This window comes from Pempheris klunzingeri, chromosome 12, assembly GCF_042242105.1.
Source record: "Pempheris klunzingeri isolate RE-2024b chromosome 12, fPemKlu1.hap1, whole genome shotgun sequence".
NCBI classification, from domain to species: Eukaryota; Metazoa; Chordata; class Actinopteri; order Acropomatiformes; family Pempheridae; genus Pempheris; species Pempheris klunzingeri.
The window spans coordinates 10,729,571-10,750,710 of NC_092023.1; the positions used below are offsets into that span (position 1 = coordinate 10,729,571).

Here is a 21,140-nt window from a genome sequence, read left to right on the forward strand (position 1 = left end):
GAAATCTCAACACGTTAGCACAAAAACAAAATCTTTTCACTCTCCACACACATGCATGTAAAAGTGATAAGCCTAGGAGTATATCCTGTGGCCAGGCCTGTTGTGTTGTGTGCTGGTCCCCCCTCAGAGGAACTGTTACATGCTGTTAAGCAAACAGTAGTAAGTGTCTGACCTTTTCAGTGGGGAACCTTTATCCCGCCACAGAACAGGGCCAAGAAACAAGACGTCAATCTGGAAACCAAGCGGAAGAAGCAAGCTGACAAATGCCACCAGTGCGCCACCATCAGCGCTGAGACCGCAAGGCCTACCCCCACCCACACCCACACATGTGGTGCCACAACTATTATGGCTCAGCAGCACCCTAAGATGTGCTGCACTATATGCAACGCACACACACAAAAATAAAAACATAAACACAGCTAATGGCGCAGTAGAGGCAAGAATTAATGCAGCAGGCTTGCTTGAATTATGATTAAAAGTTAGATTTCTCTTCGGTTGGCATGTTTCTGCCCTGGGCTGCCACACTGACTGTGACGAGATTTCTCAAACAATCTTCATCAAAGCGCTGAAGTTTAACGTGCTGTCGAGGGAACAAAGCAAAACACTTTGTGAATGCTCTGAACATCTGGGAGAGCCCATGAGTGAAATGAAAGCAGTAAATACAAACTTGCCTTGTTAAATCTGTGTTCTCAGGGTTCGCCGTTCAATCTTTTTAAGATCATTTTGTGTTGTGAAGAGTGACATACAGTTTTTACAGAATTGTCATGTACTGCAGGCTAATTCCTTTACTTCCAACAACTAGCACGCCGTCTGATTGTTGAATGTGGGGATGAAAAAGTATTTAAAAACTGAATATGACCATCATCAATTAAAAATGAGGAATGGTTGATAAGCCAATGTTAAGAAAATCAAGAAAAATAGCAAAAAAGTTCAAAAGGTGTCAAACCAAAAAAATATCTATTGTAGGTCACAGTAACATAGGTAAACACTCAAAGAAGATAGAGGCCAAACAGAAAAACGTGATTAAATGGAAAACAGATGATTTAAAATCATTAAAGCCCATTCACCCATTTCATGATAAATATCGATTTTAAGGCAATACAGGTAGTCACTGCTGCAAATCCACGAACCCTAACCTAAATGTTTAACTACCAAAAAAAACTTACTATATATCATATACATATATAAAACTTCAAATAAATCTCCTCTTACTAACTGTGAGTGTAACTATGCCCCACCAAAACTTCCATCCTTGTCCTTGCTCTGTTTTCCTCGGTAGCTGGCCACTGTCCTCGCTGCTGACAAATAACCTGGAGTCTGTCTGAGCGTCTCTCAGTTTCTGCCTGGGTTGGGTCACTGGTGGGTGACAGAGGGTGATCTGAACAGAAGGGTGATGTGAGACAGAGTGAGACGTGTGTGTTTGTGTGTTAGATGGGCCACGAGTGACATGTCACAAAGTACTGGCCAAACTCTGACAAGACCAGACAGAATGTCTTTCCTAGATGTCCCTTCATCCTCCCACCAGCCCCTAAGGGAGGGCAGTCAGCCAACAACTGTCCTCTCTCTATCTGTCTCCATCTCTCTCTCACTGTTTCTTTAGAGGAATACTATCATCAACACATCTATCCATCCGACATATCAAGGATAAACAAACATATGCTCCACACATACTGGCAGATTCGACTTACAGACCTGGCTGACACACATGGGGCACACTGTGCTGTACGAGTGGTAAATGCACTTATATGTAAACAGCTGAACAACGCTGCCAACGCTTTGCCTTATACTCCTTATACTGATCTCATAGCTGGCAAAGCATTCAGAATGTAAGCGACATTTAGTGACTCTTTAAACAGTGTGGTTCCAGATACATATAGACTCTCTATCAAAAAAAAATACCAATATCAGTCACCTGAGGGGATCATGGTCCACCATTATTCATGGATCTTCTACTCAAACATACTAACTGCTCCAGGAGAACTCAGTACTCCTTTTGACCCTTTTTCACTGTTGCACTCTCTCCAAAAACAAACACACAATGAGGTCTGTTCATGGAACAACAAACTTCAGACCAGAATGAAGAAGGAGAGATAAGTAAACCATTGCAATTAGCACTTGCAGTACTTCATAATTTAAGATTCGGCTTTTCCAAATGTTTTATTATTCATTTATCTCAGTTGTAAATATTTAATACTATTAAAACCATGAAAACGAAGGCAGAATGGGATTAAACAGACCAGAAAGAACTAATTTTAATAGTTTTAACTATGCTACAAATAATTTATGTTTTTACATTTTTACATGGGGGACTTATTCTCCCAATTGTTAATAGTGCTTATATATTGTTATAAACATTATTAATTGTTAATCAAGCGCAAAAACTGCTGCTGTATGTTGGTGTCAATTCTACAGATTATTTATCATGTTTTACATTAAAGACAAATGAATTGTGTACTACATCAGCATACCACAAGAAGTAATAAAGTGTTATCACATACTTTAAGGATCTGTTTTAACAGCAATACACTCAGAGTGTGTGTGTGTGTGTGTGTGTGTGTGTGTGTGTGTGTGTGTGTGTGTGTGTGTGTGTGTGTGTGTGTGTGTGTGTGTGTGTGTGTGTGTGTGTGTGTGTGTGTGTGAGTGTGTGTGAGTGAGTGAGAGACTGCAAATAAACTTGTTTTTCCCCACCTGTCCATCAAGAAGACGTGTTTAATTGATGAAACAGTTCCATTTACCCAAGATCCTCTGTAGGCGAGCCCCACACTGAAGCGCTAAACTACCACTTGATCACAACGCAAATCGCATTACAAATCCCCACTGCGCATTCAACAAATCTGCCCTGGCATACTCAAGAGCGTACCGGCTGCTAATAGCTATAAGGTAAATGCGTACCATTCGAAGAAGGCCTCAAATCAAATTTGATGGAATTAAATCTGAGCTGAGCATCTCAACTAGATGACTAATGCTTTAAGGCGTACTGATACCAGGTCTTTCTCTACACTAAACTTAGATAAATCTATAAAACTGTTACATAAGTCATGCATTGTGGAACTTCCATATTCCATAAACTATTCCATAAAACGACATAACAGAAAAGTCTTTTTTAGTGCTGAATGATTAGTTGATAAATACATTACAACAGTAATATATTTATCTAAATATTACAACTATTATTACAACTACTATATTGCCACTATTTAAATTATTGATTATATCAGTTTCAGTCATTTTCCAAGCACTCACAGATTACAGCCTCTAAATTAAGAGAATTTGCCACTTTTTCTTTGCAACAAAATGGTTTGTGGTTTTGAACCGGACGAGGTCTGATGTGGGGTTTTGTCGGTCGAAACAAACTGTTTAATGTCATCACCTAGCCTAGAGCAATTTTATAGACCAAACGATTAATAAATGAATCCAGGCAGATTCACTGAATATGAAAATTAACATCAGTTGAAGCTTTATTTACTTTTTAAAGTGAATGATCGATAAAAACTAGGCAATACCTCAATTCAAATTTTATTTCAAAGATGTATCATTTTTGTAAATTGTCATTTCTTTACCACTTAAATTTGTCTGCCACCACAGGGTCTTACTTCCCATCTAGGGGTGAACTTCCATGTTCAATGGACCAACTCTTAACATCTTTCCATTTCTCCCTTCGCACAATGCCCCGTCCTTTTCCTTTAACAAACCACCAGAGCTGGGGCTTAATAAAATGTGCTTTAGCAAACGGGCATGTGTGTGCTCACACACATGTCTCCTGTCAAAACACATCTCCCACCTGCTCCCCCTTCCCGACAACTTGACGGCTAGAAAAGGTTCATTTTAGCCGGAATCCGACAGCTCGCAGGGTCACAGCAGCCTGTGGATTAACGCTCCATGACACGGGCGAGTCATCGAATTAAAGGCCTCTCTTAAACTGGCGAGGAGAGGCGGAAAGGGGAAGTGTGGAGTTGATTGGAGGGCTGAGGTTTAGTCAGGAAAAGAGGGAGGGAGGCAGATCAGAGCGGAGGGAGAGAGATAAGTGACGGACGCACCTCAACGTCGCTCATCTGTTCACTCTCTCCCTCCCTTTTACCACCCCCACTCCCTCGTCCCATCCTTCCGTCCGCCTGTGGGCCCAGCAGCAGTAGCTGTCACTACACGAGAGCGCCTGTCAATCAAAGCTTCCTAATCCAATGGCATGTCAGCAGGGGACATGTCACATATGTTAAGGGGAGAGAATGAGGGGACTTGCAGGGTATGCTTGTGTGTGAGCAAGTGTGTGCGCATGCATGTATGTGTATGTGATTGTATGACTGTAGGGCACAGCGCGGTTGCCAGAGAGTGTGGTGTGGCAGAGAAGCAGCGGGTGATGGAAGCTGTGATGACACATGAGGCCTGGGACCAACTCTGAGTAACCCACTAGTCACTAGAGAGACAGAGGGGGAGCAGAGGAGGCAGAGTAGGGCACAGGAGGGGTAAATACGAAGGCACAGACAAGCCTAACTGCGACTGACATGGCTAACATATAGAAACAGCGCACATGAAGCAGACTGATTGACACAAACACATGGTGTACATTTGTTTGTGTGTGTGTGTGTGTGTGTGTGTGTGTGTGTACAGGTAAGTCCAAGCACACCAAACACACGTAAATGACCTTTAACATGGTCCTGCTTACTTAAAGAATTTGTTGTTGATGAGGACATTCATTTCCCATTTATTTCATAGGGTTCTTATTTATCGCCATACTTAAGCTATAAAAGTTGGTACATTTATTTTGAGGGAGTAATGCTGTTAGAAGGTAGAAAGGTATGTAGCATCAATAAAGCTTTTGTGAAACAGTCAGACCATCATTCAGCCGAGGATGGTACTTTAAGAATTAATGCAAACTATTAGTGGAAATACAATATTAAGGAAAGGAAGGGAATAAGGGAATGACAGGTGAACGGACACATCATCAGACTGATAAACTGGTCTGTACTGCTACCTGATGGGACTGGATGCGCTGGATGTTGCAGTTGAAGTTAAAGTAGAGGTGAAACTTGTCCATGTCCTTGTTTTTGTTTTGCTGGGCCTGTGGTTGTTTTTGGCTTCGGCCAGATTTGTCCTGTTCTTTTTCCTTTAGCGCCGACTTGGACACAGAGGACTGGATAGTGACGTAGCTGTTCTCACACCTGACATGAGGAGAGAGAAACACATAGGGAAAGAAATAGGTTATTTTTTTATTATTATTAAAAAATTGGTCTGGCTTAGAAATCAATGAAACAAACCACTGTGGAAATTAAATCAATTTAATCACATGTGTGCATGTTCTCACAATGTCTTTACGTAGGTGAGAGTCTCAGGGTCTTTGGCCATCATATCAGACAAGATATGCTCCACACCTGTGGTCACTTCTTCCACCGATGACAGACCTGACAGACAGAGACATGCATACAGTACTCATGGAGCTTTAATGGCCTCTATAAATCTATAACAGCAAATATAATGTCAACAATGTGTGGTTACATTTTTCACAATTCAAGTGTGCGTGTATGTTTGTGTGTCTGAATCTGTACATGTTAGGTATTTGAATTAAAGCTGAAATAAATGTGTGCTATGCTACAGGGCTAAAAATCTGTCAATAATAAATCACTGCTGTCAGTAATTTCAGGAAACATGATCTGAGATGAACATCTTCTCTTTGTGAGTATGATACAAGAAAGGGCCAACAGGCCTCAGGGGTTCTTGTCCAAATATAAAGTTATTTTCAGTGCTGCATAATTTCATGCCTTCAAAAATGTTTCATTGTGTTTGTATGTGTTTATGACGTACCCTCAGTACTAGGCTTTACCCATGCCCTTAAATCCAGAGTGTGTGGTGTGTCCATCAGTGCAGAGGCGGCAACCTCAAGGCCAAGTGCTTTGGCCCTGCGAGCCTTCGTCAGCTTACTGCCCTTTTTATAGGGAGCATACTGCAGACAAAGACAGAGGCACCAGACTGTGATGATTGGTAAGGACAGGTGTTCGAGCCACAATCAAGTGTGGATAAATAAAATAAATAAATACATTTGTAGTATAGTTAGAACTATTAAAGTTAGTTCTTTCTGGTCTGTTTAATCCCATTCGGCCTTCGTTTTCATAGTTTTAATAGTATTAAATGTTTACAACTGAGACAAATGAATAATAAAACATTTGGAAAAGCCGAATCTTAAAGAATGAGAGATTCAAATCACACTTAAATGATATATCACTAGCATAAAAATGTGATTCTGACCACGTGATCCAGTTCATCAGCTGATCGGCAGCTCCTCAGGTTTCCTTCCAATTCAGGAGTCAAAACCCCATCCTTCTTAAGGGTCTGAATCACAGATTGGGTCTTCTTGGCTAGAGAACTGAAGCGACACACCCCCATACACAAATACACAAACATAAACAACATAAAGAAGAGCAGATTATATACAGAGTAAAATCATCACACACATACACACAGAATAAACAAAGACTTCAAAGCTTGACCAATAGCACCATCTACTGGCCAATGTCAAAACATGCTGTCTGGAAAGGACCATTCTGCAAAAAACATTTCATCTCTACAGCTGTGCATATGAAACTTTGTATTAACATGTATTTAGTGAATGTTGGAAAGAGTATGAATGGGTGATATGGCGCATTAGTTTCTTTTTCCATGTTTCATTTTCTCACCATATTTCTTCATATACCAGCTGGACGTCTCTGACTGCATCAGCGTCCATGTGGTTAATCATCTCTTTGCGGTAGCGCACCATGAACGGCACCGTGTTCTCCTCACGAAGCAGTGCAATGATATTTACACACACCCACCTCTCCACACATGTAAAGGTGGACAGCAACTGAGGGGAAAGACATACAAAGATATTCAAAAAAAAACATATATAAATACATATAATTCAACATATATAAACAAATTAGATAAGACACTGCCTATATAACCCCCCCCATTAACCAACTGACATACAAACAGTTGGTATATTGTTAATATATCGGAGCCAGTAATTTTGGGTGCATTTATAGTATAGAGAGCCTGTAGGAAAAAAATTGTGGGCACAACAAACAGTTACTCTTTTTCTCTTTGAGGTATTAACATACTTTGTCCATCTGCTTCTCGGCAGTGGGTCATTTTACAGTTTTAGACTAGTTTTGTAACTATCAAAACTTGTACACCCACTATAGGTGTTGCATTTCCTGACTGGATAGCTACTAGAAGCAGAGAGTTTATAGAAATTATGCTAAAAAGGGTCATGTTCTCATCAATAGCTTAATACTGAAATCCATAAAAAGTGCTGCCGTTTGTCCAACAACTGGTTGTAGCAGTTTCGTGGGTGCCGACTGGCCACCTGCAAACTGTCAGTATATTTCAGCATTGTGTGTCTGCCAGTCAGTCAGTCAGTGAAGGGGCTGTCACTGCAGATGCTTCCACCATCTGACAAAGATATAAACACTATAAATAAAACGCACCCAAAGAACCCAACAATACCTCTATCAAGTCCCAGTTCATATTGAGTTCATTCCTTAGAGCTTGTGCTCCTGATGATGGAAAAGTACTTGGTTGTCCCAGGTAGACACCATCAGTCTTCTGTTTCTTTTGACAGGGCTCATCAAACGTGAAATCCTCCTCCTCCACTTCCTCCTTCTTTGGTCTAAGCCCAGCTTGTGATGACCCCTCGTCTGCAACTCGCTCTGCCTGATGGGCTTCTGACACGATAAATGACACTCTCTACAAGACAATACAAGATAAAGATAAACACAGAGCGAAAAAATAAAAAAGGATTGAAAGAATTTGCCATCAGTGACGGGATATATACTTTGTTAGAGAGTAACATCAGCTGTAGACAAAGTAGACCTTTGCTGACTTTTAGAAAGTGTTGCATAGAGAACGACAACTCAAGGAAAATAGCTTCATTATGTGCGAGAGATATTCTGAGATCAGTTACAAACTAGCAGTAAATTATACAAACAATCTTGTGGTTATAATTGTTGCCAACTCCATTTTATGTTCTTGTATGTGTGTGTGCAGATAAACTCTCATTAAAATGGCCATTAGTGTTACCTCTTCCTTCATTCGAATACTTGGCCCACTCTCTTCCGCCCTCTCTCCTTCTGTACAGTCTGTTTGTTTTTCTCCTTTGTCTTCTCCAATCTTTTCATCGTTTGTGCCCTCATCTTTTTTTTTCCTCTTCGTTCCAGCCAACCTAGGTGCACCAGAGTCCTTCTGTGCCGGTGCTTTTCGCCCTGCTGCAGGCTTGCGTGGCACCCTTGGTTTAGGTTCTTTGGGAGCTTTAGGCTGTTTTGGTGCTTTGGGCTCCTTTGGTTTAGCAGCTCTCTTAGCCGGTGCTTTCTTCTCCTCAGCTGCAGGAGCTCTGGCAGTCTTTCTGGGGGCTTTTAGCTTTGGCTCTGCTGGCCTCCATTCCTCACTATCGTCATCACTACTCACTGTCTGGTTAAAGGACCTGTCAGAGTTGGCAGAGTTGGAACAAAGTGAAAAACCAGGTAATTCTTATGCCAGACTAGGATTGAGATCTTTCTGTTAAATGTTGTTCGTTTTCCTACAGGTTTGCCTGTTCTCCTCCAAACGTTATAAACACAGAATATTGTCATCAAGCAGTAGAGACTCTTATGCACATAGTTTAACGATGTGAGTATGAACATGACCGCTATTAATGAATGGAAATCACTTACAGGTCGGAGTCCATATCTCTGTAATTGGCAACTTTGACGGTTGTTGCTCGGGGTCTTCGTGACATCTGTTAGAGAAGGTGTTTATTTAGCTAGCTTTGTATCAAAGCTGTGCCGTTAAAATCATACAATTTAACTGATCAGCAATGGCAGAAGTGGTTATAAAAAGTAGCGTTAATTGTTGAAGTGTGGCGTTAACAGTAACCTTTACCCACAGGCAAGCTAGCTAACATAACCTAATATGCAAATTAGTTATTTTAACAAAAAGCAAGATTATTGTATGTGTGCTAACGTTAACTGTAACGGGATCATTAAATTTACTGAAGCCGACGTGAACTTGCAAAAGTTTGTTATGATAACCAAGGTTATGTTAGCTGGTGTTTCAAATTTGGCGCTTCACGCTGATGCTAGCAAAGTTAGCTGGCTGGATGGCGCTACAACGTAGCATATTCATTTAGCTTATGACACTATCTTCCCGCACGGTGTGAAGCGTAAAAGATCATTTGTACTTCTTTACCTTTGAAAATGCTCAGTATTTGTGGGTATTCCGCTGGAAATTGTTGCTAGTGAGGCAGCGTTATCTGCTTCCTGCAACAGCATGAGTTCAGCCAATGACAACGTCCCGTCTTCTTCTTCTTCTTTGGTCTTTAACGGCAGCTTGCGTCCCTAGCGTTGTTTTACTGCCATCTACTGGAGATAGTCCTACAATGTCTAGACTCTAGGCTGAAGATTTATTTCAGTCAAGTTCTGTTTTAGGAAGCTGACCAAACATCTTCTGCCTTCCAGCACAGCCTTGTGCTGGAAGCACAGTTCCTTGATCCTCATTACCTCCAACATGTCCCTTCTCTCTGATATATTTTCCTGCAACAAACAATCACATGCTCTACATTTTCTGATACCCAACAGTGTTCACAAAAACCGGTTGGACGCTTCTCTGTAATGTGAAAAGTCCCTTTCAGGTGACTGTGTCCCAGCCACGTCATATCTTTAGTCTTTTCTACTTCCTCCTGTATGTTTCTTACTCACAGCCCACTTTATTTTGACTTAAATGTAAGTGCTTTCTTCTTATCTCCTGGTTCCAATGCTGCTGCCACTCTTTATTCATTTCTTTCCATACAATGTGCTTATCCTCTAATTTTCAAGTTTCAGTTTTTTTCTGATATCTATGTTTTCATTTCATTAATATAGTAATATAATATAATTAAAAGGCAAAAACTTCTTCAGGCAACACTTACAGGCTCCTTACCGCCACCCATTGGACTGGATTGTATTGCAATTGACTGGTTATAAAAATCTCCTATAGGTTTCACACTGATAATTCATTAGATTCTGCTCGTCTCAGTCTGTAAATTATCCAACTCATAACTCATATGAGAGGACAGGGAAGCTTTTTATAATTTGAGCCAATTCCTACCATAAATGACACTATATAAGTTTGCATTTAAACCTGATCATAAGAACTCTTACTGGAACTGTTCAACTGTTTCACTATATTTCCCTGTACCCTCCCACTGTGCTCTCACTTCCTTTTAGCCACTGCTTGTCATCTGTCAGAACAGATGAAAAACTCCAATACTTGCACTGGCACAATAATTGTTTAATACTTTGTTTTGATGCCCATGTTGTGAGAAGCAGGCCAGTATCCATCAGATGCTTTGAACCAATCTGGGGCAAATTTCCAAATATTTGGGAAATGGGGAATGCTATAATTGTGAAGCAGCTCCACCAAAAGTATTATTAGCTTTGTTTTAACACATTTAGGATGTTGGATTAATTCAGTAGACCAAAATTTGCGAGGACAACATGGGAACAGATTTACACACATGTACATATCTAGAATAAGTATACAGAGTGCTAAGAGGGCTTGATCACAGCAGAATATTTACAGATATTTATTTAAAGTGTGCATGAAAATATTAATGAAATCTATCATTGTTTCTGTATGGTCCTTGTGGCTCTTCTTTCATGGAACAGATATGATAATTACATACCATAACATTTTGGTAACTATCAATTTAATAAATGATGGACCTAAAGACTGAGTCAGAGGCTATAGCAGGGGGCAAGAAAACATTAAAAAGATAGTGACCTAAGGATTTATCACTTCTGAACTTCAAGATTATAAATTTAATTCTATGGCAAACAGGGATCCACAGCCCAGAAATTCCAGCACAGGTGTAATAGTTGCTGACAGTTCTCAGTGAAGCCTTCTAATCATCAGAAATGGTGTGCCACAGGGGTCTACCATTGGTCCATTGCTGTTTAACTAACTGGTTAAATATATAAATATTACATTCTAACAAATACTTCATTGTCCACTTTTTTGTTGATGATACCATTTTATATGCTCAGGGCTCCACCCCAGCCCAGGCCTGAAGGCTAGTTTTCAGTGCACATTTGATTCTTTTCAAGTAGCACTTTTTAAATGCAGGAAAGACTAAGTACACCTCCACCTGGGACTCTGACTATCCTGCCATTAAAATGTAAGAGCACCCATATCACTCTTGTGGAGACATATAGATACTTAGGAATCTGGCTTGACAGCAGGCTCAGTCAACATTTGACTCAAAAAATAAGAATCAAGCTGGGTTTCTCATATAGGATTAAAGGGTGTCCAAATTCTTCCATCTGTTGAATTATTGCACAATCAACCTTTATGTCTGTTCTGGACTATGGAGATATTGTGTATTTTCATGCTGCCCCATCAACTCTTCAGCAGTTAAACCCTGTGAATCACAGTGCATTACGCTTTATGACAAATTACAAATTCAGGACTCATTGTTTTCTGTACTAGAAGGTTGGATGGACTTCTTTACAGGCAAGAAGAAACAGTCACCTCATGTTATTCAATTATAAAGCTCTTCGGCTGAACCTTCCAGACTACCTCACATCTCTTCTCTCATTTTAATCCCCTAACTACAGTACAGGATCCAATGTCTAACTAGATATCTCTCATGTTTGCACTAATGTTGACCAAACTGATTTCAGATTAAACACACCTTTAAATGGAATGAACTACAATCTGCCCTCAAACTTGAGCCATTTAAAACCCCTAGAGATTTTAAAACCTTATTAGCTGATGTCTTAAATGATTCATGTAACTGTTTCATGCAACGGCTTCTTTGTGTACTGTGTAATTTTCTTGTTCTATTTGTGTTTTTGTGAATGTTCCTCTTTTTTGTTGTCTTGCTGTCTTTGAAAATAGATACTAATCTCAATGAGACTGACTGATGAAAGAAATACTGAATTCCCCTATCCAGAAATGGTCTTGGTACTCGAAATTAACAGAACACAACAGCTAATATAGAAACAGAAATATTAATGCCTGCGTTATTTCTTTGTATTTTATTTATTTAATCAGTTCCCTATGCAGAACTGTATCATTGTCAACAAATCCCCAGTTGATTAAAAATGTAACACAAATATATAAAGGTTATATAGGCCATATATCTCAACCTGCTGTTTTATGATTGTTAAGTATCACATCCTCTGCCCCTGGTAACAGATGATGCGGCAAACTGAGGCACCAATCAAAAATTCAGAGAGAAGAATTGGGAGTGTTGGTTTTCACCGCCTGTAGTTTTCAGTTCCTTCTGTCTCTGCTCTGCCTTAAAGGTGAAACCCTCTCTTAACTCGGTCATTGATTTTTGCGAAACAGCTTACGCCTGAGGGAAGATAAGGTATATCCTTATCCTATCCTATCCTATTTATATATGTACAGTTTCTGTGTATGTGTTTGTTTACTGTACGTATATGTATGCATGTACGTTATTGTATATTTAAACTCAAAATGTGGATATTTATTTGTGTGTTTACAGGTTTGTGTTTGTGTGAAAATGTCGGAGCCAGAGACTCAAACTCTCATCTCGGCTACCAGCCAGCAGACAGCCATCAATGTACCAGCACAGGGGTAAGGATTGTGTGTTTTTCTATATTCATGGGGGTTAGGGTTAGGGTTAGGGTTAAAAACACTATAGGACCATAAAGCTGGTTGGTCCCCACAAAGTTAACCATTAACTGTAAATTACTTCAAGACATTTTCCTAATTGGTGTATTGGCTTTTGTTAAAAATCTTCACAACGATAGAAAAATAATTCTGGTGTGTGTTTTTGTTTGTGCTTGTTTCTCAACTGTAGATATCAGTGTTGTCTTAACCCCTTGAAGGTCCTCAGAAATAATCACGTTAAAGATCCTTACACACATAAATGTGTATGCATAAAAACAAGCCATAAAAATGTTAAAAATCTTTCTTTTTTTTAATTTAGACCAGCATCAGCCCTAATCATACATATCAAATTTTAATTAGTTTTTAAAAAAATTAACCCTTAAATTGCCATGTTTTTGTCATGATGCGCATCATTTTATGGTCTAAAATACACAAAAATTGAGAACTCTGAAAAATTCACCATCTTGCAAAATTATAAGCAATATGCATGAAAAACTGATAAAATATGCTAAAAATAAAAATCATAACACACTAGAAAGTGCTGAAGACCCTCAAAGGGTTAATCATTTCTGAGGTTGAACTGAACTAAAGTTTGCAAACCATATCAGTGATTGTTCATGTTTAATATTTATTTTAATCTTCAGATTTTTTATGTATGTTTTCTGTCCTCCTGTCAGCCATTGGTTTCCATTAAACACTATTAAAATCAATCAGCAGACTCTTTAAACTCAGTTTGTCATACTGAACATGTAGACAGGTTTGTCTAATCTGTTTAAAAAAACATCAATAATGGAAAAGTGATGGGGTAAAAATCCATAACAAATATCTAGAAAATATTTTCATGTAGTACAAAAGTAAATAGAAAACAATGTTTATGTGAAAAGCAAGGAAAGTGCATTAAGAATAATAAAAATACATTTCAAAAACTGTCACCAGTGACATAAGCCTTTATGGTATCCTGTATTTCATGCATTGTCTTTTGTTTTCATGAGTAAAAAACAACTTCAATATGAAGTATCTTTAATGGTACAAGAACAAGACTGTATTTCATTATTTGAGAATCAAATTAATACATGATGGACACAGCTAGTTGAGATTTTAAAGTCGTCTCAGAAAGGACACACCGTTTTTATTAATGGGAATTTCCAAATGAGGCCTTTGTGGGAACTAAAAGCCTGTGAAAGGCGTAATTGAGTTTTGGAAATGCCTAAACTTTCACTTAAGTGTCTGCTTGGCAACAGCTGATCAGTTGATGGTGACGTTTAGTATACAGTAACCTGCAAACCATTTCTTAGGTTCCTGTTTCAGAGAATTTCTCTAAATCTCAGTCAAGCATCAGACCCTGTTCCTCATCCTCTGCTCCTTCACCTTCCTGTTAACTGCTTCTCTTACCTACCAAAGGATTTAGTCATCATGACCTCAGAGTCAGTGGCAGATATCAGTGTTTTTTTTGCCTGTATTAAATCTTATAATTATTAATAAGGAAAAATACCAGAGCAGGTCAACTACATACTGATCCTTGAGGAGTTGAAATAGCTTATGATTTTACACAACAGGTCTCCATGATATCAAATAATTCTTCTTCATGCTGCCAAGAAATCCTCCAGATTAAACATGTTTCTCCTCTCCTTCTCCATCTCTTCTCAACTCACCTCCTCCCTCCTTCTTCCTCTTATTGCGCTCCAGTGGCCGCCCCTCCCGGGCCTATAAGGTGGCAGGCTTGACCCTGCTGGCCTGTGTCCTGATTGCCGGCCAGGCGATGATTGCCTACTTCCTCCTCACCCAGAGGAGCGACATCAGATCTCTGGAGGAGCAGAGCACCAACCTGAAGACAGAGCTGTCAAGGGGAAACTCTGGTGGGCAGGCCAACTTCAGATCAGTTCAGGAGAGGTCTGCTGCACGCTACTGTGTACAGCAGATGCTGTTTAAGTATAACTTCATTTGAAAACAGTCTTGTGAGCAGCTAGACAAAAATATCAAATGTCAGCAAAATCCCTGGTGAGCTACATAATGACATTTCTTCCCCTCTTTTTTTATAAAAATCTAAGCCCATCTAGTTATTTGTAGAAAAAAATTAAATATAATCTTTGTCCTAAACAAACTATACTGTATGTCTTCCAAAGCAGGACAGAATTGCAGATCAAGCTACATCAAGAGAAGCTGTGCTCCTACTTTGGCTTTAAATTCAGTCCAGAGCGGATCCAAGTTTCTGTTGTCTAACTTTCATTTCCTCAGTCTGGCTTGGTCTTTCTCTACTTCACACACACCGTTTCTGTTTCTGTCCATAGCTTCTGTTCCCATGCGGATGCACATACCCATGAAAGCCCTGCCCAACCTAATGGACGACTCTGTGGATGAGGTAAAATAGTGCATCTGATGTAGAAGGCAAACTGTTTCAGGCTGTAGTTATGACGGAGGTGCAGGTATATTATTTGAATTTAATGATGCAATTAAAAAAAAATTGATCCAGCTTTCATACATTTAATCCATTCATCCATTTGTGGGATGAATCCTGTCATATTCTTGTAAAATCAAATGTAAGCTGTCATATTTTTCTCAGTTCTCTGTTTTGTCTCACTGATTGTATTGCAGGATTCTTCCACCGGTGCCCCAGAAAAATCTGGTACGTTCAATACATATTTACTGTGTTCATATGCATGACTGTATATAATATGTCTTCACTTCCTCCCACTGCACACAATCTTGCACTGGCGAGCTAGAGTCTGCACGGTAATGGTCGGGGGCTGGAGTATCGAGGTCACATACATCCCTACATACATACATACATCCGCCCTACTTAATCACAGGGTAGAATTAGCTGTCAATCACAATGTCACACCACACTTGAAACGTCAGTGTGATAACAACCACCAACAGAAACCATCCCCGGGAAACTCATGTGACTTTCACGTGTCACCTGTCCTGCAGCCAGCCACCGGGGAGCGATCGAGCCATTTTGTGATGCTGTCAAGTTGTCCACCTTTGAATACAATCTGTGATACGTACAATGTGCAAATTAATCATCACAATGTGTCTACTCATTAGAAGACATTTAATGTCAATATGATTACAATTACACATCTCCCTTTTTTCCTGCAAAGTTCATTAGTCTTATGTTCACATTGGTTTTTCTGTTATTGCTCCAGTTTTCTGTCATTTAACTCCCCTCCCCTCCCCTCCCAGACCGTCAACAGGCCACTCAGTGCCAGCTGGAGGCCGCTGGTCTGGTCTCCGTGCAGGTGCCGGGCTTCCACCCCGCCTGTGACGAGCGTGGCCTCTACCAGGCCCAGCAGTGCTTTATGGGGAGCTGCTGGTGTGTGAGCCCAGTCAACGGGCAACAGATCCCTGGATCCTTGAGCAATGGCCCGGCTATTTGCAGGGCCATGGCCCGCACTGGTGAGACAAGTTAGCTGATCGTGAAGCTTGATAGAGAACAGATTCTAATGGCCACCACACTCGCTTAAAGGAATAACTTTAATGTTACACACACACCCTTTGTTACCAGAGAAAATTGGTTCGGTCATGAGCAAAGGAACAAGCATTTGTTTTACTGATGCAGATACAAGTACTTTTTTAAAATTATTCATTATTGCAAGATTTTTGACATTAAAGAAATTAAATGGTGCACGTAACCGTTTATAAAAGAAAACGTGGCATATGTAATTCCATTATTGTTAGTCAACTGTGGCTCAGACGCAGAGCGTGTTGTCCATCAATCGTCAGATCAATGGTTCGATCCCCAGCTCCTCCAAGTCCACATGATGCGTCTGTGTGTGAATGTATATGAAAGAATAGTTTCCTCCAACTTAGATTCCACCTTTGTGAATGAGGATGTAATGTAAAAGCGCTTTGAGTAGTAAAAATGACTAGAAAGGCGCCACACAAATACATACAGACCATTTATCACTGTTTTTTCTTTGAAGCAGATTTATAAAATCTAAAACATTTCTACTATTGAAATAGTGATTATTTTGTAACCATTATTTAAGCAACAACGTTGACAGTCAAGTTTGTGTCTTTGAAGGTGGCCAGATGAAAGCGTTGAGCCTGCCTGATTCTGCTGTCTGACACTGTGGTGAGTTCACACACAGTATTACTGTGAGAGCAGAATTTTTTGACATCTGGAAAGGGACATTTTTAAGGGGAGATTAGTTTATATTGTTGTTAAAACCTTGAATTAACTGTATTTCTTGTGTTTTTGTTTGTTTCTTAGGTAACTGAAGCGGAGACAAGCAATGGTTCAAATTATTCTGGCTTCTCTTCTCTTTTAATCGCAATCATATTTGCAGTACTTGCTGGGATTTTATATACTGCTGATAAATTGACAAATTCTAACCATTTATTTGCTTGCTATCATCTTGCAAACCAATATTATATGGACAGAGGTGACTTTTGCTATTAATAACATCTTTCAGTTTTTAAATGGCGTGTAAAAGTTAAGGATTTTATAGTTCTTTGATTTGCAGATTTAAATGTTTTTTAATTGAAATTTTGCCCCATGTCACATTTGCTAAAAAAGAACCTATTTGCAATGTTTGGAAGTGAGCAGTGAAGTGAAAAGTAATAACAAGGAACGAGGGGCATTCAATTCAATGTGTGGGTAGATGGTAATTATTCATTTATTTAATATATTTTGTAAACATTAGACACATGTAAATGGAAACCTGATCTGTCTACTGCCCCTTTATATTTATTTTTAAAAGAATATTCAGATAAACAGTACGGTCGCTTGATGATTCAAAATATTAACACACACTGGGGTAAAATCAGGAACTGGGACACTGAACTGTATTCTCCCCATTTATTTGAACAACCCAATTAAACCTTTTAAAGACAGCGTCGCTGGTTTTCTTTTACAAGACTACAATGGAAAAATCCAAAGTGTTGAAACGAATACTTCAACACTGATGAATCGACTGACCCGCCATTTTCTATAATCCACAGCATTGAGTGTTTAAAGAAAGGTATTACTTAAAAAACGAAAAAAAACATGCATAGACATAATACACAGGAAACTAAGAGCATGCAACACACAAAAAAAAAAAAAAAAAAACACCACAATGATTGTCAATAGGCACAGGTTGTTTTTGGATCCACTTACCCAACATACAGTACGCATTGCTTTCTAATACACTTTCCAGTGAAAGTAAAAGCTAAAATGAGCACAACCTCCATGAACTCAATATATTGCTCCTTTATGGCTTTTATGTCCAACACTTGTTACAGGTCTAACTTTGTACATTAGCATTGTGTGTTGGTTTCAATGACAGTAATACAGTACCAGGGGTAACTACTGTTACCGTCATGTGAAAACCATCTTAGTGCACGTTTACATTTCTCTCCTTAGATATAATATACTTTTGAATAAATTGCAGACAAAAGATTTTATTCTCTCAAATCAGTGTGTCAGCCAGTCAGACAGGTTATGTGTATAAAACTGTATATTTTGTGGAGAATCAGGGTTTTATTCAGACAGAAACTCATTTTGAAATACATGACTGTATTTCAAAAGCGGAACTGGTGCAGAACCAACCAGCTAATAGAGAAGAACGTAATTTAGGTTTAGGCAAAAATATGTACATTTTCCAGTTGTCCACCCAAGTGAAATACCTGCTCAACAAAATGAAGAATTCAAAATCTAATGCTAGTACTATTTTATCAAATGTGCTACTGTTTTTCTGTGCATTTGGTTTTAGAAGCAGCAACAGCATTGTTTATCGACGTAATGTTTGACAATTTTACAATTAAAATCTCTCCCAAAAAGAAATAAAGCCTTACAGTACATATAACTCATCAAAACATGATGCAGACAACACAATTTAAATAAGTAGAATTTTTACTATTTACCTTTTTCTTTGACAGATTTTGATATTCTTGGAACAAAAAAACAAAATTATTGATTGATGAATGAGAACATAACAGCTTTAAATTCCTAAAACTTGTGCAAAAGATTTACTAGTTTCCAGCATATGAAATAGGCAGCCAAATCCCATTAGGAGAGGCTATTGCACACATGGCATGAGATGATAATATCAAGTCCAGACCAAAGTAGGCACTCTTATATATACTTTATATAAAACACTTGAACACACACCCTGTTTTGCTGAAATTTCCAAGTGTAATTAAAACTATATGTGAAAACAAAAATTTCACTTTGGCGTACATTTTCGCTTGAAAAAGTGACCTATAATCACATGAAGGAGAATTTCAAAAAGGATAATAAACTAAGCTAAGCTAATTGACACACCACAGACGTTTGCTCTGACACGTGCAAACGATGTGAAAACTAATAAGAGCCGTGAAGTGTTTTGACAAGTGACATGTTGAAGAGTACCATGGGATGCTCCCATCAAGCCCTGAGCAAAAAGTGCAAATTAGTCAAGGCTGCTTTAATTGATTTCTAACCGCTGGATGGCAGAAGACAACACAGAAGTCAATACTCGTTATGTCTTGAATAGCAAAGGAGATGTGGTGTATTTCTCCCCTGAGAACCTCCTTAAGAAAGGAGGTGCAATAACCATCACAGCTGGCCTGCACGGGTGGATATTGGTTGGTTTCATTTTGTAGAAATAAATCTGAAGAAAACATCTATTATGGTTTCAGGCCGGACAGCAGTGAAGTCAGAAATAAGTTATAGCAGCTGTATTGACTATTGTAGGTAGCAGTTTGTGGCTACATTGGGATGAAATGTGGGGCCTCCTGTGTTTTAAGTAATTCATTTGTAATCCTTTTTACATGCTTGTTAATATGTTCACTTTATGGAAATATATATTTCAGCCACCTATTCAAAGCACTCCTGTAGGAAGGGTTCAGATGAATATATCTATGAAATTAATCACTGTTTCACTGTACTCCATACATTTGTCTATCTAATCATTCATGTGGAAGGCGAAAATAATAAGTACTTTTGAAATACATATCTGTTCCCATATGCTGCACTGGTACTGTAGGTGTCTCTCTTCCTCCTCCTTCCTTTCATCTCATTTGCTTCCTCCTCTCAGGTTGCGAATGTAGTCTTTGATGGAGTTTTCAATGTTGGGAACGGCGTAGTTTTGTGCTGCGTAGATTCCTGTACACGTTCCTACGGCAACACCCATCAGTGCTGAGGAGCGTAGCCTTGCAACAATGTACCCGGCCAGAAACCCCTTCAGGAAAGGAGAGGCCAGCAGACTGCCTCCCTACGGGGGACAGGACAGGAGAGATTACACCTGGTACTGGGTAGTCTGACCAGACTACATTCTCATGTTTCTAAAACTGCCTGGCCTGTGAACTAAATTCAACCAGGAGTAACCTGTGCGTGTACGCATTAGTGTCAGTGTGAGCCTTACTGGAGGAACCCCAGCCTGTATCTCATCCTCCACCCGCCTCTGAATGTCCTCCAGCTGGTCCTTCAGCTCCACCAGGTCTTTGAGCTGGCTCAGAGGACTCTGCACACACGTGCACGAATACACACAGAGACAAACAACAGGTCAGTGTCCCAGAAAATTGTAACTCATGTCTTGTGATAATAATGAAACCTGTGGTAGTAATTCTCATGAAATATACCATAGTAGACCAAAGACAGAGCAAATCAGTTACTATGCTACTAAAGGTTAAAAGTTGCCTCTTGATTTATATCGGCCAAAGTCCCCTTGAGAACAACTTAATCATATTCGGTATAAACCAGACTTTACCATAAAGAAATACAACACAGGTGTACCATTAATCAAGAGTGGTCCGCATGGTTATTAATGTTGGTGTATACTGTTTAAACGCGTTGACATTCACAAACTTAGTTGAGAGGCAACTAGTTCAGACTGTAGCTAGCACACACAGACTTTTGTCTTGTGAACGGTACCATATTAATTTACATTTTGAGATAGTCCATCTAATCTAAGCTGTTTCGAAACTGCCTGCCTCCCCATCAAAGTAAACAAACGCTGCTGTTGGTCTCTTTAGCAGTCAAACTTTACAAAGTCCTTAAAGTTAGCTAGCGTTAGCCAGTAGGCTAATTGAGGGTTGGATTAGCAGCTAGCCACCACTTCATTCTTTCCTTTAACCACTTCAATAGCTTGTTAATGTTTGATCTGGTCACAGCACAGTGACTATATTTCAAACACCCCCAATAAAATAAAGAGTAGTTATATTCATATACTGTAACTAGTTAGCCAACTACTTGACACTTAATGCTAGCTGAGCTAAGCTAACCAAAACGATAGCGTGCAAACTTTTATTTCATCAGCTAATGACTGCTGACAGACACTGTGAGTGAAGCGGGTTGTTATGATACAATATCAAAGACAAATATCTAGTTATGATGTAAAAGTAGCGTACAACGTTGAGGGCACCTACCTTGTCATCTGCCATAGCTTCACTTAAGCTAGTGTGTTGATAGCTAGCTAGCTAGCTAGCTTAGCTGTATTTCTTCTTCTTCTTGCAGCTGTGTTGAAAATGAACCCCACTGCCCTCCACTGGTTACCCACGGAGATTTTAGATTTTCCTCATCCTAGAGCCCGGTAAGTTTTAGCAAGGCCGAAGAT

General features: G+C 39.4%; 3 protein-coding genes across 3 annotated transcripts in view; 1 reads left to right on the top strand and 2 right to left on the bottom strand.

Moving 5' to 3' along the window:
- srbd1 (S1 RNA binding domain 1) overlaps positions 1-9,257 on the bottom strand; it is a 47,745-nt gene extending 38,488 nt beyond the window's left edge. Inside the window, exons 1-9 of the mRNA XM_070841166.1 lie at positions 9,193-9,257; positions 8,679-8,743; positions 8,050-8,449; positions 7,477-7,716; positions 6,666-6,832; positions 6,238-6,355; positions 5,797-5,935; positions 5,300-5,396; positions 4,970-5,156 (exon numbers count right to left, since the gene is read on the bottom strand). Coding sequence (XP_070697267.1) covers positions 4,970-5,156; positions 5,300-5,396; positions 5,797-5,935; positions 6,238-6,355; positions 6,666-6,832; positions 7,477-7,716; positions 8,050-8,449; positions 8,679-8,743 — 1,413 coding nt within the window. The 5' untranslated portion in view covers positions 9,193-9,257. The remainder of the gene's footprint in view (positions 1-4,969; positions 5,157-5,299; positions 5,397-5,796; positions 5,936-6,237; positions 6,356-6,665; positions 6,833-7,476; positions 7,717-8,049; positions 8,450-8,678; positions 8,744-9,192) is intronic.
- Positions 9,258-12,274: 3,017 nt separating this feature from the next.
- cd74b (CD74 molecule, major histocompatibility complex, class II invariant chain b) lies at positions 12,275-17,458 on the top strand. The gene is made up of 8 exons (XM_070840833.1): positions 12,275-12,355; positions 12,494-12,585; positions 14,308-14,477; positions 14,910-14,980; positions 15,214-15,244; positions 15,805-16,017; positions 16,646-16,696; positions 16,835-17,458. Exons 2-7 carry the CDS (start codon positions 12,512-12,514, stop codon positions 16,687-16,689), a joined length of 603 nt encoding a protein of 200 aa, XP_070696934.1. The 5' UTR covers positions 12,275-12,355; positions 12,494-12,511; the 3' UTR covers positions 16,690-16,696; positions 16,835-17,458.
- Positions 16,960-21,029, bottom strand: LOC139210705 (SLC35A4 upstream open reading frame protein-like). Its single transcript, XM_070840834.1, has 3 exons — positions 20,953-21,029; positions 19,950-20,048; positions 16,960-19,799 (listed from the first exon to the last, which is right to left on the bottom strand). The coding sequence occupies exons 1-3, from the start codon at positions 20,965-20,967 to the stop codon at positions 19,602-19,604; spliced, it is 312 nt and encodes a 103-aa protein (XP_070696935.1). The 5' UTR covers positions 20,968-21,029; the 3' UTR covers positions 16,960-19,601.
- Between the last annotated feature and the right edge of the window lie 111 nt (positions 21,030-21,140).